The sequence below is a fragment of the Aspergillus clavatus genome, genomic scaffold, assembly GCF_000002715.2.
Source record: "Aspergillus clavatus NRRL 1 1099423829805 genomic scaffold, whole genome shotgun sequence".
Lineage (NCBI taxonomy): Eukaryota > Fungi > Ascomycota > Eurotiomycetes > Eurotiales > Aspergillaceae > Aspergillus > Aspergillus clavatus.
The window spans coordinates 3,199,317-3,215,903 of record NW_001517094.1 but is presented as its reverse complement, the minus strand read 5'-3'; the positions used below and the strand labels follow the sequence as shown (position 1 = coordinate 3,215,903).

The 16,587-nt window shown below is 55.7% G+C and overlaps 5 protein-coding genes across 5 annotated transcripts, besides 24 other annotated features; 3 read left to right on the top strand and 2 right to left on the bottom strand.

Moving 5' to 3' along the window:
- Positions 1-286: 286 nt before the first annotated feature.
- Positions 287-1,093, top strand: ACLA_028710 (uncharacterized protein; the record flags this gene model as incomplete). The annotated part of the gene is made up of 1 exon (XM_001269571.1): positions 287-1,093. The coding sequence occupies one exon, from the start codon at positions 287-289 to the stop codon at positions 1,091-1,093; it is 807 nt and encodes a 268-aa protein (XP_001269572.1).
- Positions 595-641: a microsatellite.
- Positions 1,094-2,245: 1,152 nt separating the features above from the next.
- Positions 2,246-2,282: a microsatellite.
- Positions 2,246-2,283: a microsatellite.
- A 779-nt stretch (positions 2,284-3,062) lies between these two features.
- Positions 3,063-3,089: a microsatellite.
- Positions 3,090-3,207: 118 nt separating this feature from the next.
- Positions 3,208-3,231: a microsatellite.
- Positions 3,232-3,333: 102 nt separating this feature from the next.
- Positions 3,334-3,365: a microsatellite.
- Positions 3,366-3,395: a microsatellite.
- Positions 3,396-3,453: 58 nt separating this feature from the next.
- Positions 3,454-3,483: a microsatellite.
- A 263-nt stretch (positions 3,484-3,746) lies between these two features.
- Positions 3,747-5,527, top strand: ACLA_028700 (DnaJ and TPR domain protein; the record flags this gene model as incomplete). Its single annotated transcript, XM_001269570.1, has 3 exons — positions 3,747-3,966; positions 4,049-5,210; positions 5,287-5,527. 3 exons carry the CDS (start codon positions 3,747-3,749, stop codon positions 5,525-5,527), a joined length of 1,623 nt encoding a protein of 540 aa, XP_001269571.1.
- Positions 3,985-4,024: a microsatellite.
- Positions 3,986-4,024: a microsatellite.
- Positions 5,246-5,267: a microsatellite.
- Positions 5,528-5,776: 249 nt separating the features above from the next.
- Positions 5,777-5,805: a microsatellite.
- Positions 5,806-6,148: 343 nt separating this feature from the next.
- On the bottom strand, positions 6,149-7,782 carry ACLA_028690 (uncharacterized protein; the record flags this gene model as incomplete). The annotated part of the gene is made up of 2 exons (XM_001269569.1): positions 6,149-7,156; positions 7,231-7,782. 2 exons carry the CDS (start codon positions 7,780-7,782, stop codon positions 6,149-6,151), a joined length of 1,560 nt encoding a protein of 519 aa, XP_001269570.1.
- Positions 6,222-6,356: a microsatellite.
- Positions 6,775-6,816: a microsatellite.
- A 54-nt stretch (positions 7,783-7,836) lies between the features above and the next one.
- Positions 7,837-7,863: a microsatellite.
- Positions 7,864-7,947: 84 nt separating this feature from the next.
- Positions 7,948-7,973: a microsatellite.
- Positions 7,974-8,035: 62 nt separating this feature from the next.
- Positions 8,036-8,065: a microsatellite.
- A 145-nt stretch (positions 8,066-8,210) lies between these two features.
- Positions 8,211-8,246: a microsatellite.
- Positions 8,216-8,246: a microsatellite.
- Positions 8,247-8,306: 60 nt separating this feature from the next.
- Positions 8,307-8,326: a microsatellite.
- Positions 8,327-8,458: 132 nt separating this feature from the next.
- On the bottom strand, positions 8,459-10,774 carry ACLA_028680 (uncharacterized protein; the record flags this gene model as incomplete). Its single annotated transcript, XM_001269568.1, has 1 exon — positions 8,459-10,774. The coding sequence occupies one exon, from the start codon at positions 10,772-10,774 to the stop codon at positions 8,459-8,461; it is 2,316 nt and encodes a 771-aa protein (XP_001269569.1).
- Positions 9,070-9,573: a mobile genetic element.
- A 362-nt stretch (positions 10,775-11,136) lies between the features above and the next one.
- Positions 11,137-11,159: a microsatellite.
- A 1,719-nt stretch (positions 11,160-12,878) lies between these two features.
- Positions 12,879-12,919: a microsatellite.
- Positions 12,886-12,915: a microsatellite.
- Positions 12,920-13,330: 411 nt separating the features above from the next.
- ACLA_028670 (putative serine/threonine protein kinase) lies at positions 13,331-16,497 on the top strand (the record flags this gene model as incomplete). The annotated part of the gene is made up of 3 exons (XM_001269567.1): positions 13,331-14,240; positions 14,293-14,390; positions 14,461-16,497. The coding sequence occupies 3 exons, from the start codon at positions 13,331-13,333 to the stop codon at positions 16,495-16,497; spliced, it is 3,045 nt and encodes a 1,014-aa protein (XP_001269568.1).
- Between the last annotated feature and the right edge of the window lie 90 nt (positions 16,498-16,587).

Genomic DNA, 16,587 nt, shown 5'->3' with positions numbered 1-16,587 from the left:
ACCTCCATTTTCTATATCGACATTCGACGCTCTCCGTGATACAAGGGATCTTTGTTGACTTGGCCCAGGGTGCCCCTTCCAGCCCACATCGTATTCCGACATTATTTTTTGGCTCCATCCGCCTCTTAGGGTCTCGTATCTCGCGCCACTGACCCCATACTTTGTGGACTTCATGAACCTACGCAGGGACAGGCCAAGGGGAATCTAGCTCCGATACGAACCTGTACGAACCTGATCGCATTGAGCCAGCGAAGTTCGTCAACCCCAAAGCAAGATAAATGCTGCCATGACCCTCCGTCCTCTCCCCATGGACCTCTCCTCCCTCGAAGGACCACCCATTGCCGACCCCAGATTCACCATGTCCATCCCGCAAATCCACCTCGACCACGCCCTCTTCGCCACGCCACACCCCGAGCCCGAGCCCGAGCAAAGGCTACGGGCCAGCTACCTCCCGCAACGGCCCGCATCAGCCGACGCTCTCGCCCACCCCCGCCAGAAACACCGGCACCAGCACCGACAAAGAAACCAACCCCACCTCACCCTCGACACAAACACCTCCCGCCACAGCTACACGCCCACAACCACCTACAACAACGCCTACGCCTACGCCCGCGCCCGCGCCCACGCCCACGCCCACGCCCCCAGCTCCCAACACACCCACCACCCGGCCCGCGCACCACGCCGCCTCACCTGGATCGAAAGCGAGAGCATCTGGATCATCACCAGCGCAGGCGCCTCGCCGTCCTCACCGTCCTCGACCTGGGGCGACGTCAACTGGGCCGCGGCGAGCCGCCGGCCGCCCGTGCTGACGCACTCGCGCTCCATGGACCTATCGCTGAGGCAGACGCAGGCGGTGGAGGAAGTCCCGCCGCCGTATGAGCGGCATTATTTCGATCGGCCGCTGGGAGGGCAGATGCTGGCTGTGGGAGGCTCTGATTCTGATTCTGGTTCTACTTTCCTCTATGCGGATGTGGATGTGCGGGGGGAGTACCGCGATGGGACTGCCGAATGGCCAGGCTCGGTGGGAGGGGAGGGGAGGGGGTCGCGGTGGACGGAGATCGCGAGGCGGATGAACCGGAGTCCGTTTGGATGAGGTTGTGTTGGGGAGTGGGAAGGAGAGAGTGCTGCGGGTGTGCATGGATGGAGTTTAGATTTGGGTTTTGGGTATAGATGGAGTTAGAGAGCCTGCATATTTTACTTTTTTTTTTTTTTTTTTCTTTGGTCCATAATTGATGAGTTATGACTACCTATCTATCTTATCTACCTTGTAGACCAAGTGTTTGGACGATGGACGCTGTGTCTTGGGGTGTTGCTTTGTAGTTAGTAGTCGCAGGTGGAAACCCGAGTGCATCAGCACACACAATAGTAATGAAGAGGAGGCGATAAAACCCCATCTCAACCACTCACTGATCTCTGCGATAGCCCATGATTCACGTGCCTATACATCGTACTTCTGATCCAGGAATCAGATCCAAGCAGTTATCCGGAGGACATAGTAAGTAACCCGAAGTACCGCAGAAGAACAATACCCCCCCCCTGACGCCGACAAAGCGAAATCATGAAGCAAAAGACCGGCCGGACAGATGGGAGGGGGGTCGGCCAGGTCCAGAACCAGTCTACAGTACGCCCCGACGGACTGATGGAGTCGATCTTGCATGCCATTGCCATTGCCATTTCCGAGAGACATGGAGCCAAAGAGCGGATCGGATGGGCAGTTGCCAGTTGGACAGGAAAAAGGTAGAGTAGGGTAGGGTATCTACTATCTATCTAGCCTTAGCCAGTAAGTGATGCTGGACGAGGACGAGAACGGGTGGAGACTGGAGACACCGGAGCATAGACCAGACGGAAGTAATACTGTGTACGGAGTACGTAGGGACTAATGGAGTTATATCCGTCCAGCTCGTCCGAGATGTGAAGAACGTTGGAAAAAAAAAAATTGGCACGGCGATCGAAATTGGGACGTTCAAGGGTTGCTGACTGACTGCTGACTGCTGTAGCCGCTGCCGCTGTGGTCCATCTCATTCATCTCCATGTCTCGGGCGGTTGGATTGGATCATTGTTCAGTCGAGAGCGCTTGGACTAGTCGATGACTTGTCAGTAGTCAGTAGTCACTCCTCAGTAGTGACTGGCTCAGGTGGGTGGATTTCTTTCTTTCTTTTTTTTTTTCCCGGGCGCTGATCATGGGTTTATTATTATGCTCGTCAATTGTCACATACCTTAGTCCATCACACCATTGTTGATGGAACAGTGGACACTGGACACTGGACACTGGACAGTGGACAGGAATAGATAACCCATCTCGGGCAGATAGTCAAGACTCAAGAGACGTGACAGACTAGATAGCTTACTTCGAGTAGATTAGAAAGAATCGAGATATCGAACATGGAGGACCTGTATCCAATCCCCTGTCCTCCGTCCTCAGCCGTGTACTGTGTAGGAGTTGGGACGCTAAGCAGCAGCAGTTGATCACCAGCCTCCTGGTTTTTTTGGAAGTGGGCATGGAGGCGTGGAAGGACAACAAGACCGGTTGATCGGGGGGATATAATATCGAGTATTGCAGCGGTTGATGATTGAGGAGGTGTTGTTTTTATTAAAATTCCGGTTCATTCAGAGCACCATAGCCATAGGTAGCCATCATAGTCTGTCTACCCGTTCGATCTACAGTCACCATAGAGCTAACTAACTACTACTGCTGCTGCTGCTGTTGCTATCATGGCTGCCTTGTTCTTCTCTGCTTAAGCTCTGACCATTATTCACAGCTTGATCGCTTCAGTCTTCTTGTCATCTCTCTCTCTCTCTCTCTTCTCTATCTCTTCCTCTTCCTCCTTGACTTGGGGTCCTCTCCTATCCAAAGTGACCAAGTGTGACAAACTGATATAGGAAGAAAAAAAAAAAAAGGGATTCCACCGCCTTCGTTGACCTTCGATCGTGCTCCGCCAATCAGCACCTCAACCGGGCCTTACTGGAGAATCGCCAGGAAAAAAAAAAAAAAAAAAGAGTGACGGAAAAAGCGTCAGAAAACGACGGAAAGCAGAAGAATTTCCATTATCATTATTATCCGGGAGAGAGAGAGAGATAGAGAGAGAAAGTGAAGAATGGTTCTGCCGCAACTTTTCGCTCGTCACAAATCCAAACGCTCCCCCAAGAAAGAGGATCCGGACAAGGACAAGGACAAGAAGAAGACGACGACAACCTCAACCACGGATTCTCCTCCTCTTCCTCCTCCTCCTCTAGCAGTTCCCTCTCCTCGCACTTCTTCTTCCTCGACCTTGTCCGCTTCAACCACAGCTTCAACTTCGACTTCGACTTCTTCCCCTCGCCACTCCTACAACTCTCCTCCTCCTCCTCCTCCTCCTCTGCCTCCTAATAATAATAACAACAACAACAACAACAACCTCCCTATTCATCCCCGTCCTCATCTACCTCGCTCTCACTCCACATCCGCATCCACTCACTCTCTCTCCCACTCCCTCTCCCACTCCCACACTCACTCTTCCTCTTCCTCTTCACTTCATCATCCCCACTCTCCTTCTTCCTCTCCCTCTTCTTCTCCCTCCAAATCCAAATCCAAGTCCAAATTCAATTCAAAATCAAAATCTCATTCCTCCCGAAAATACCCTCCGCCTTCTTCGTCGAGGTTCACGTATCCCGCCTCCCCTCTCTCCTCCACTCTCGATCGCTACTCCCACGATCCCGATTTTCATCCGTTGAATCTTCCTCCCGACGAGCTGCGTCGACTCTCCGCCATGGCCGCTGCTGCAGATCGAAGCTCAATGGACATTGATCCTCCTGCTTCTCCCTCGAACAACCCTAATGCCGTCAATGGGGCTGAACCCGACCGCACTCCCACCCCGCCGCCGCATAAGTCGAATGGCTCGGTCGCCGAAGCCGACTCGTTCAAGCTGGCGGGCAACAAATTTTTCAAGGATGGAAACTACAATCGTGCCATCGAGGAGTTCACCAAGGGTGAGTATCATGCAGATTTATATATATATATATATATATATATATAAATATATATATAGAACATTGCGGCTAATTTGAGTAGCGATCGAAATCAACCCCAGCTCCTCAGTCTACCTGTCCAACCGTGCCGCCGCCTATCTCTCCGCAAACCGTTACCTAGAAGCCTTGGAAGATGCCGAGCGCGCCCTGGAACTCGATCCCACCAATTCCAAGATCATGTATCGTCTAGCCCGCATTCTCACCGCGCTGGGACGCCCCGCCGAGGCCCTTGAGGTCCTGTCGCGGGTGCAACCCCCCGCGTCCGTCACCGACCGGGCGGCCCCCGAGAAGATGTTGCGCTTCGTGAAACAGGCCGAGGAGATTCTGGCGGAGGATCGGGGGGTGTCGATGGTCGTATTCTGCTTGGACCAAGCCCGCCAGCTGCTGGGTCGCGGCGTCAAGGAGCCTCGCAAGTGGAGCCTGCTGGGCGCTGAGGCCCAGCTGAAGATGGGCAATGAGAACTCGTTGAGGAAGGCGCAGGATATTGCCATTTCCATGCTGCGGGAAAACAACCAGGATCCGGATGCGCTGATGATCCGTGCTCGTGCGTTCTACGGGCTGGGCGACTCCGACCAGGCCCTGAAGCTGCTCAAGATGTGTCTGGGCCTGGATCCGGACATGAAGTCGGCGATCAGGCTGCTGCGGACGGTCCAGAAGCTGACGCGCACCAAGGAGGAAGGTAACAACGCCTTCAAGGCGAGGGACTACCGCAAGGCCATCGAGCTGTGGTCCGAGGCGCTGGCCGTCGATCCGCAGAACAAGGACATGAACGCCAAGATTCTGCAGAACCGCGCTCAGGCATACATCAACCTGAAGGAGTATGACAACGCCATCAATGACTGCAGCGAGGCGCTGAAGCTGGATCCTTCCTACATCAAGGCGCAGAAGATGCGCGCCAAGGCCTACGGCGGCGCGGGCAACTGGGAAGAGGCCGTGCGGGAGTACAAGGCGGTCGCGGAGGCCAACCCGACCGAGAAGGGCATCGCCGAGGAGATCCGTCGTGCGGAATTCGAGCTGAAGAAGGCCCAGCGGAAAGACTACTACAAGATTCTCGGGGTCTCCAAGGATGCTTCCGAGCAGGATATCAAGAAGGCTTATCGCAAGATGGCCATTCAGTATCACCCGGACAAGAACCGCGACGGAGAAGCCGGTGACGAAAAGTTCAAGGAGATCGGCGAAGCCTATGAAACCCTGATTGATCCTCAGTAAGTTTTGCCTCGGATCTGCCATCCGAGATTCCTTTTTTTTTTTTTTTTTTTTTTCTCTCTAACAAGTGTACAGGAAGCGCGCTGCTTACGACAACGGTGATGATCTCATTGATCCTGCCGACATGTTCGCTGGCCGTGGCTTTGGCGGCATGGGCGGCATGGGTGGCATGGGCGGTGCCACGCACATCAACATCGATCCCAACATTCTTTTTAACATGATGAACGGCGGTGGCGGCGGCGGCGGATTCGCTTCGGCTGGAGGTCACCCCTTCGGCGGGCAGTCCCAAGGCTTCCCTGGAGGATTCTCCTTCTAACCGGACTGTTTCTTCATTCCACGATAGAACGACAGATGGGACGACGTGACACGACTACGATAGAACTTTGGACTCTGGATCTTCTCTCTGCATTTTTACAGACCGCTTGCCCCCGTCCGATGTGTCGTCTTTTGATAAAAAAAACTATTCCCCAAGTGCATTGCATGATTCCAAGCTGCTCTTCGACCCTGATGTGCGATAGATTTTGGCGTCTTCTTCTTTCTTTTCTTGTATTCTCGCTCATATTCATTTTTTTTTTTTTTTTTTTTTTTTCCTTTGCTCACCCCGATGGCTGGGATGAGTCTTGTCATGTTTCACCAGATTCGATGCGCCGCCATCAAACATCAGATTCGAGCAGATCACGCAGAAGCATTTGATTTGAGGCATGGTGGAAGACATTCTGCGGCGTTATATACTCCATGTACGGGATTTTTTGATTTTGTTTCTTTTTCTTTTTTTCCCATTATTCATGTTTTTTCTCTTATGGTTGGTCATGGACATGGATGTGCCTGATTTGATCGACTGGATACATTGTAGCCTTGTCTTGCATGCATATGGTACGGATATGGATGAATAGATCCCGGTCTGACATGACATTTCTTCTGTGTGCGAGAGATCTATCTATCCAACATAGAACAGGATGGAGCCTTCTTTGGACTCGAAGGATACATCCATTAGGTTTTGGCCATTTTGCTCGTTTTCATCATCTTCCTTGTCGTCTTCATCATCGTCTTCTTCCTCTTCGCCCTCGGCCTCGTCTTCATCGTCATCATCATCATCGTCGTCGTCGTCGTCGTCGTCATCACCCCCAACAACAGCATCAACCATCCCCTCCCCACTCCCAACAACCCGTACCTCCTCCCCTTCAACCCGCACACTGCCCCCCTCCGTCCGCAGCCTCACGTCTCCCTCCCACACCCGCGAATACGCAACCTCCATGTCCCCCGTCTCCGCCCCGTGCTCCGCAACCAACAACACATCCCTCTTTCTCCTCCCCTGGCCCTTGCCTTCAAACACATAAGGCTCGGTCACATGCACCCGCTGCGGCCCCGCTTCCGTGCGCGTACTCAGCGACATATTCCGCATACACCCCGCAGGCACAGGGACCAGGACGGCAGAGATGTCCGCGCCAGCACGTAGGCGCGCTGAGCTGAAGACGGCGCGGCCGGCGATGGCGCCGCCAGTCGAGATGTCGAGGTCATAGAGGCGGGGTGGGAGCTGCGCTTGCTTTTGGTCTCGATCTTGAGACTGGGACTGGGACTGGGACTGGGACAGGGACTGGGACTGGGTGTCCAACATCTCCCTCTCCATCTCCAGCTCCAGCTCCGGGAGCGAGGCGGCCTCCGGAGCCGTGAAGGAGAGCATGACGGACCCCGAGACGGAGCGGATGCGCAGACGCGCAGGTTTTGCGGACCCGCGCCCGCAAGCCCCGGGACGGGTTACGGCCGGATGCGGGACGATCGCGACGGTGATGTTGCCGCTCGTGGTGGAGAGGGAGAGCGCATCGTAGAGCGGGTAGACGCCGCGGATTTCGGCGTCGGTGTGCTCGACCGTGATGGTTCTGTCGTCTGCGGTGCTGGGGGTATCGATGTCGATGTCGATGTCGAAGTCGACGGCGGGGGTGGTGGACTAGTCGTTCATGAAACTCAGCACTCAATAATCCACCATAGCCGCAGAAACCACGGAGGGGAAAAGGGACGTACAAAAAACCCCCGCCCAACTTTATACACCACCCCAAGCACCCACACAGCCATCACAACCTTCACAAACACCAGCACCAACCGCCGTCTCCACGCCGCCCCGCGCCGCTTACCGGCACCCAGACCCGCATCCGCACCCGCACCCGCTACCCCAGCCCCAGCCCCAAACCCAAACCCAAACGCAGACGCAAATGCAGACGTCGGCGCCGGCGCCGGCCACCCATCATCCACCACGAACGTGGAGCGCGGACTGCACCGCTTCCCCGTCTCAAGACCGAGCTCGAGCTCCTTACCGCCGTCAACTGCGTGCCCATCCTCATGCTCATGCTCATCCTCATGGCCATGGCCATGGCCACGGCCAGAGAAGTACGGCTTAGGAAGCAGGGGAGCCGTAAACTCCGATGCAAGAGCGTCGTGGCCGAGATAGAGATCCGGCGAGACCGAGACCGAGACGCTTCTATCCGACGGACCCGGGTCAGACATGCTGTCGCTATCTTCTTCGGAGAAGGCGCTAGTTCTGGTTCTGGAGGTTGGGGTGGGGGTGGATATTGGCATTTTTAAACGTTGCACGTAAGAATCACTCTTGGTTTTTTTTTTTGGATGGTGGGGAATATGAATATGAATATGAATATGAATGCTTTCGTAGAGATCTCTAGGGAATGAGTGAGGGCTTGGAATTTGAGTTGAGATTTGACCTGAGATCCCGGGGGGACAGTATCAATACAAGAGAATAATACAAGAGAATACAGTACAATGCGATTACGACATGATGAAGAGGACACGATGCTATTCGGTGTGAATGATGGATTGGTGATGATGGTGATGATAGTGATGATGAGGGATGAGGTTGGAGAGGTGAAGCTGAAGCCATTGAAGGTAAAGCGGCACGTGGAATGGAATACATTCGTCATCACACGTCGACATTCCGTTGCAATTGATACTCAACTTCCTCTGACTGAATGATGATCGTATGTTGATGCTCAGATCGATTGATTGACTGATTGATTGATTGATTGATTATATGCAGATGAATTATATACCACTCACCATATATGCAGAAGGAAACAACAAAAAAAAAAGCAACGCAACGCAACGCAACTCGTCAAGACATCAGGGGAATCTCAGGGTCGACAGAAACAAAAACCAAAACAGGCACAACAAAATATTCAGAAATCGCTCAGTTGAAACAATGATGATCTCAGCCAGACAAGAAAGAACGAAAAAAACTCTTTCACACAATATGACCAAGGTTCTTCAGCAGTGTCCGGCATTCAGTTCCGGCCATGCTCAACGCGCCCAGGGCTCTGATCTGCGTGCCCTTGCGCAGCCGCTGCAGTCCCATCGCGACCTTCCACCCCTCGGTCTCTTGCAGCACGAAGACGTAACGCCGACCTTCCTGGTCGCGAATGCTCGCCCGGAGAACGTGCAGCCCTTTCGGCTCTGCCGCGTCGGGCGACGCGAGCCGGCACTTGTTCTTGCACACCTTGAGTAGGTTCACGAGATACGCATCCGACTCCTCCGGCGTTGGTTCGTTCGTGTTCCGCCGAAAGAATGCATTGGCCGCCTTGGGGGGATTCTGGCGGCCTTGCGCCGTCGCGGCAAACTGAGGGCACCACACCTCGACCAGTTTCATGGTCCATGCCTTGACGTCCCACTCCCGTTGGGGGACGCCTCGCACGTCGTCGTCAATGAAGAGCCCCTCGGTGGTGATGCGGAGCACCAGGCCGTCCGTCACCATCCCTTGCCCAGACACCAACTGGGCCACGGGGCTTTTCATAAAAGCGTTGTTGAAGGCGTACACGCCCTGGATGACAATCTTGTCAGGGTCCTTGGTGGAGTAAGCGCCCCGAGTCGAAGGTGGTGGGGTGGTCCGGGCCGTCGACTGGGACGGCGCGTAGGAGGATTCGGAATAGACCGAGGAGCCTGAGGTGCCGCCGTACGGCCGGCGCGGCCGATCGTAGGGCCGAAAGGAATATGCATCCTCCTGGTCCGCGGTGGTCGTCGATGCTGTTGCTGTTCGGGCACTGGCCGGACCGGCTGGCTTCTTCGGTGATGGCGCTCGGGGAGGAGGCGTCGAGGTCGCGGACTTGTAAGTTGAGGCTGTTGAGGAGGCTGTCTCCTGCGCGGCGGCCGCCTCTTTGGCAGCGGCCTCCTTTGCCGCAGCCTCCTTGGCGGCGGCTTCCTGGGCGTCTCGGGCCTTTTTCTCTGCATACTTCTTCGCGGCGGCTTCCTTGAGGGCCGCGAATTTGGCGTCGGCCTCTTTCTTCGCGGCGGCCTTCGCGGCAGCCTCCTTCTCCGCCGCCTCGGCCTTGGCCTTTGCTTCTGCAGCCTCCTTTTCAGCCTTGGCCTTCAGTCGCGCTTCACGCTCCTTTGCCAGAGTAGCCAGTCTTTCGGCTCGTGCTCGCGCTTCCGCCGCTTCGCGCTCCGCTTTGGCCTTCGCCTGGGCTTCCGCGGCCTCTTTCTCCGCCTTGGCCTTGGCCTCAGCTGCTTCTCGCTCCGCCTTGGCTTTTGCTTCGGCCAGCTCGCGCTCGATCTTAGCTCGGGCTTCTGCCGCCTCTCTCTCGGCTCGCTCCCGCGCCTCCCGTTCGGCCTTCTCCTTGGCTGCGGCCAGTTCCCTCTCCAGCTGCTCTCTACGCTCCCTGAGTTCCCGCTCCATGGCCTCCCGCTCGCGCTGTTGCTGTTTCTCGCGCGCCTCCGCTTCCCTTTTTCGTCTGAGTTCGTCCATCTTCCGACGCAGTTCCTCCTTGCGTCTCGTTTCCTCCCGGGCTCGCTCCCACTCTTCGTTGCTCTTATTGTCGGCTTTGCTCTTTGTAGAAGCCGGTTCTGGCTTTGCAGGTTCTGGCTCTGGCTCTGGTTCCGGTCGAGGAGGACGCGCATGCGGTGGCGGCCCAGTGTTGGGCGGCGGAGCGCCAGCACGCGGCGAAGGACCAGCATTCGGCGGCGGAGCGCCAGCGCCATACTGATTTCCAGGATATGGACCTCCCGGGCCCGGCCCACCTCCGCCGTAGTCGCCGCCATAGGCCCCCTGGGGCCCGGGGTTGGGCCCGCCGAAATTAGAGCCCCGCGGGTACTCCGGACCAGCCCCCGAGGACTGGTGGTGAGCTCCGCCGGCGCCTCCGGGCCCTCCAAAGCCAGGACCACCCGGTCTGGACTGGTTGGGTCGCGAGCCTCCGGCGGAGTCTCGGTTGGAACCTTTCACGTGCGCTTGGTATGCGCCGAATCCCCATCCCGCAATACCGACCACGCTTGCCAGCACCGCAATGCCCATTCCGCCGCCGTTGGCGGCCGTGGCAAGATACCATGTCTTTATAATCGGCGACAGCGCCTGCCAGACGTAGACGGCCACGAGCGCGGACGCGGCACCGGCCAGGAAGCTGTTGCGGTTCCCCTGCAGAGACGGCAGGTATAAGAACCCGGAGCCCGAGGAGTGCGGCGGGATGATGAAGATATCATAGTTCCCCTCTGGGAGGCCGGACGACTTCTTGAAGCCGTGGGTGGTATTCGGATTTTCGCCGTGCGGCGGTGGGGGCGGCGGGGGGCCGTCCATCTGTCGCTGCTTTCTCTGGCTGTGATGGTTATGCCGCTGTCGTCTAGGTATAGAACCGATCCCGGGTGCCCGTAGTTAGTTTGCTATATACTCTTCCCTGTTGTGGTGGGACTCGTGACAACCGATTCTTGGTTTCGGACTGTGTGCGCTAGACTCTTTTTTGTGTTCGATGCGCTATTGGTCAATACAGCAGAATCTGAGGCGTAGATGTGAACGATGGGCTGGTCATATTCTCAGAAGCATTGAAACGGGCACTTGAGGCTTTCTGGCCTCCCGCGCTTTCGATCTAGTACTCGCCGGCGGGTATCAGCCAAAACGCCGGTGCAAACCGAGAGGAAAGAATCGAGACACCCACAGGGTTATATATGTATATGTATATGTATATAGAGATGTAGATGCTGATGCTGGTCGAGACTCCAGCGGATAACCGGGCAACAAACACTGGAGGAAGAAGAAAGTGGGATGGGGGGGGGGAGGAAAATGAGGAAGAAGACCGGCGGCAAAAGGTGTGATTTGATCAGCCGCAGCGAGGGACGGCCAAAGGATCCGGTGGACTACCTATGTACTCCTACAGAGTAGGTAGATAGATAGATACTGGTCGGCAATCATCCGTCGATTCCAGGCGGGGGTCGAAAGGGCTTGTACTCCGTAAACACGGGAATTGAACGGGGATTCTAATTGCTTCGATTTGTTGGTGGTTTCGATCTACTTATGTCGGGGGGCTTGTTGGTGGTGCCGTTTCTGATATAGTCTGTACTACGATGTACTCCGTACTGTCCTGGATACTAGTAGGTAGTAGGTCGACAGATGAAATATCGACCACGCATCGAGGGATCTACAGAATAATGACGGATTATAGATAGATATTGATTCCTTCATCGCTGAGATAGATACTAGGTACTCGAGATGATGCGACAGCACTCCGTGAATATCCAGCGCAATTTCCATTCGGCCGCCTGGCCGTGCTCTCAGAACTACTTAGATCTCAGGGAACCAAACAACCATCTCGATCGCGTACCGACAAACCCCCCATGAATAATAGTTCAATCGTCAGCTGCATTCCGTGAAGTCTTTGATCAAGCTTATTTCACTGGGAAATGCTCCGAAGAATGCGGATGGCGGATGTGGCGACTGTTGACAGTTGACTGGCGTTGTTTGTTTTGATATTGCTCTTTCGGTGATGGTCCCGGTATCGGAATACAAGCCTTGATTGGTTGAATGGGAAAGTGCATAAGGTACTTATTTCTATCCACGATTTCTGCTTACATAATTATGCCTTACACAACTCCCAATTGATTATCTAGTCTGTACTGTGTAGGTACTTTGTCGGATGTATTGCTAATTATGGATCGCCACAGTCTAGTCTGGTGGGAACTGAACCCCAGTCAGCTGGGACAATCACATATCAATTTCACCATTTTCTTTACATCATGACCTTGAACCATCCCGGAAGGCCGTTTTTTGACCCAGTGAGCTGCATACCACTCTCGACCGGCAAGGATTGGCGGCAGCGGCTTCTTGAAAGCTTGTTCAGCGTGGACATCGGGTTTCTGAATATTCTCCTGGAGATAGTCTAGCCACGGAATGCCATGTTAACCCCCAGGGGGGGGAGGGGTGCTGAAAGACAGGCGACATCGCAAGGTAGTCGAACGCTTTCTCCGCGGTTACTACCTGCATATCCTGCATAGGTTTATGCATTCATCGAATGTGACACACCAGCGATCTTGGAGATTGATGAACTGCATGCATACTTCGTGCATATAGTCAATTGCGACGAACATCATGCTTGGTACAGATCGATGTCTGTAGGCAGCAGCGGAGGATGGCCGAGAGAGTCGCGTCCTTGTGATGGTGCTGGATGATCGTGCAGTCAGCCCGCCATCCCAGCCCCCAGCAATCGCCATATCAAGAATGTAGCCGGATGGATCTATGTGACTGATAATAAAATATCATTGTTGGCAACTGGACTTCTGGAGATCCGGAGTTCGGTGGTGCTGGGGAAACAAGAGCCGCCTTGGACCGAGTTGAGTAGTAAGTAGTAGTAGTGATAGGACAGTGGGTGTCCCTCTAGTACTAGTTAGTTCCGCCTCAACCAAGTCAAGACCACCACCATCATCATCATCATCATCATCATCATCATCGTCACTGCTGTTGCTCTCATTCCGTTCCTGCTGTGGTTACTGCCCACTTCTCTGTGGTTCGAGTTTTCGACTGTTCGCAAATTTTATCTCTTCTATCTCCATTCCTGTGTCCTGTGTTCTTGACGGTACTTGTTCCCAGGTACATAACTTAAAAAAGTGACTGCAAGAATCACCGCCTCCCTTCGTTTCTCCGCCTCCCCGCCAACTGTCCTCTGCTAGTCGATTGGTTTGTTCGATCGTCAACGCCGATCCAGTTCACTTCCTTCATCCTTTCTCCATCTCCTTCTTCCTCTTCTTCTTCTTCTTTTCTTTCTTCTGTTCTTTCTCTCTCCTCTATGCAGTGACGAGTGGTTTACGCAGTCCGGCCCTATCGATAGCTCGCCCCTTTCGAGGGCTCTCCCCCATTGCCATCATCATGTCCTCCTACCATCCTCCTACCCAGGCCTACCAGGCCCACGCCGCGCCTCCACCTCGGTCGGTCCAGTCGTTCAACCCCGTGGCCGTCGTCAATGCCCCGGCAGGCACCTTTCTGCCAGGGACCAAGGTGCAAGTCGGTTCTCATCGCGTTGTCGTGGAAAAATACCTCTCCGAAGGCGGCTTTGCCCATGTCTACGTCGTGCGCCTTTCGCAGCCCATCGAGGGCTCCGATCGAGCGGTTCTGAAGCGGGTGGCTGTCCCCGACAAGTCTGCTTTGGCGAATATGCGGACGGAAGTGGAGACAATGAAGAAACTCAAGGGTCACCGGCACATCGTCAAGTACATCGATTCCCATGCGTCGCAGCTGCGAGGCGGCGGCTACGAGGTGTTTCTGCTGATGGAGTTCTGTTCCGGGGGCGGCTTGATCGACTTCATGAACACTCGCTTGCAGAACCGCTTGACTGAGCCCGAGATCATCAAGATCTTCTCCGATGTCGCCGAGGGCGTCGCCTGCATGCACTACCTCAAACCCCCTTTACTGCATCGCGATCTCAAGGTCGAGAACGTCCTCATTTCCTTGCAGGGGAAGACCCCTCTCTATAAACTATGCGATTTTGGTTCGACGGCACCACCTCGTCCCGCGGCGACCACGGCGGCCGAAGGTCGACTGATCGAGGATGACGTCCAACGGCATACAACCCTCCAGTACCGCAGTCCCGAGATGATCGATGTCTATCGCAAGCAGCCCATCGACGAGAAGAGCGATATCTGGGCTCTGGGTGTTTTGCTCTACAAACTGTGTTATTACACGACCCCGTTCGAGGAGGTGGGGCAGATGGCCATTCTGAATGCGAGCTACAAATTCCACTCCTATCCTTTATTTTCGGATAGATTGAAAGCACTCATCGGTGAGACTCGCTCGGTCGATTCGACCGGCATGAATGCTGACATAGAGAGTAGCCTCAATGCTGAAAGAGAATCCTCAACAGCGCCCGACTATCTACGAGGTTGTGCGCGAAGTATGCACGATGCAAGGAAAAGAGGTCCCAATTCGTGATGTAAGAGAAAAAGTCTTCCGACCGAGAAAACCCCCGCAAGGCTCATTTCTTCCTCTACTCGTCCTTCTAGATCTATGCCAGTCGCTCCGTGTCAGAAGCTCGTCGATACCAGGAACTGCCCCCTTCCCCAGTTGAAGCACCTCAGTTAGGGGCCGTGTTTTCTCCACCCATGCAAGAAACACAGATCATTCCGGAGATTGCGCCGATGCGTCGAGGGCGTCCGACCAAACCGGATCATTCCCCGCACACCTCGGCGAAAGCCAATGCGTCACCGTTCCGGGAAAGCTCCGCCTCTGATCCGTTTGCCATCTTGGACGGCAACGGACACCGATCTCGGAATTCCATCGAGGATTTCTCGAACCGATTCCCGGCGCTGGATCAGTTCTCGATCCTGAACGAGCAGAAGGACAAATTCGACTTTGAACCGGCGGCTGCGGAGAAGAAGCCCGAAGACGATGATCTTGCGCGCAGGCTGACCAATGCGCTTGCGGACGACGCCTTTGCGAAGCGGCCCGACCCCCCTCAGGCTGAAGCCCCTCGGGAGCTACCGATCATTCAACGACCCCAAACATCCGCGGTGGACACCAAGCCCGTCGAGCCATCGAGACATGTCCGCGAGCAGTCGGCCCAGCAGACCCCGCTGTATCAGCCTGTCCCCCAGCGGCCCGTGATGGTCTCAACTGGGACGATGACATCGCCTCCGGCTACGCCCGCATTCGTAGAGCCCAAGCCATCTAGCCGTCCCATCCACCGATTCCCGTCGTCTGACCATCAGCGCCAGTCTTCTACCCACCGTTGGTCGGAAAGTGATCAAAAACCGCCGAGATTGAGCCAAGCGGCCTCACCGACTCGACCCGAACCGAGCCGGATCTCGTCGGACAAATTGTCGAGCCTGTCGTCCACATCGTCACGACCGTCGTTAGAAGGACGGCCGTCGAATCTGGACGTCGATGACCCGGTCGGGCGGTCCAAGTCGGCCAATGGCAAGACCCGGCCAGTCTCTGTCCATGCTGGATCGCGGTTAGAATTCTCGCGGGGTTCTGGAAGTGCTCGTTCCTCCCTCGACCTCTCCCGGCCGATGTACGAAGGTGGAGCACCGCTGCAGCATGCGCGCACCGAGATGGACCAGATCCCCGACCGAGCCAACATCTCCTCGGACGTTGATTTCTTGCGTGCGCGGGAGGAGGAGCTCAATCGGAAGCGCGAGAAGCGGTACAGCGGCAGTACCAAGCACAGCAAGCGCTCCAGTTTATCGACCTTGTCTCTTTCCGGAACCAAGACGCTGTTCGGTGGTCGATTTGGCGACGCGTTCCGCCGATTCGAACAGAGTAACCAGGACAAGGCGCCGTCTCCCCCGGCGGCCGAGGATGCCGCCAAGCCGTTCCCGTCCGTAACGGCATCGGAGCTGGCGGTAGAGTCTGCGGCTGAGGTGAGCGACGAGGAGAACGAGGAGGACATTTCCCCCGAGATGCGGCGCGAGCTCGAGCGCCGACGGTTGTCGCAGGAGGAGAAGCGAGTGGCGGCCGCAGCGGCCGAGTATCGCCGCCGGGTTGCGGCACGAGGCGAGGGAGGCCCCGGCGCGGGATCGGATGGACATCGGTCATCGGCCATTCAGAGTCGGGTACAGTCACTGCTGGGACAGAGCAATAAACCCCCGCCACAGAAGACCGCGACGGGCTACGGACGGTACACCGACGAATCGGATTCTGCTTTGCAGGCGAAGCAGACCACCGACGCGCGACCGGAGTCGCGGCCAGGGACTCGGGGTGCCGGGGCGCCCTACCCATCGTCCCAGGAACGGGCCCCCAGCGTGTCTCCGCAAGAAGGGGCGCCGACGGGATGGTCGTCGGCCTCCGGGCACCGCACGGGTTCGCGACCGATGGCGCCTCCCAAGCCTAAGGGGCTTCGCGTGGGAGGCGGGGATCTGAGCCGGCCTACGGGCGAGGATCGTAGTCCGACATCCACCACGGCGCCGACGCCGATCAGCCCCGGCGACGACTGGGAAGCCAATTTCAGCCGACGGTTCCCTAGTCTCTCTGGGTTGGAGATGGTGGAGACGGAGATTGAGATACCCAAGTTTGCGAGCTCGAGGACCAAGGAGGTCTAGGTACTTTTGTATCCTTGGGGGCATTGGCTTGGGATCGACCACTTACACTTAGGCTTTAATTAATTGAGATATATATATATGTATTAGACC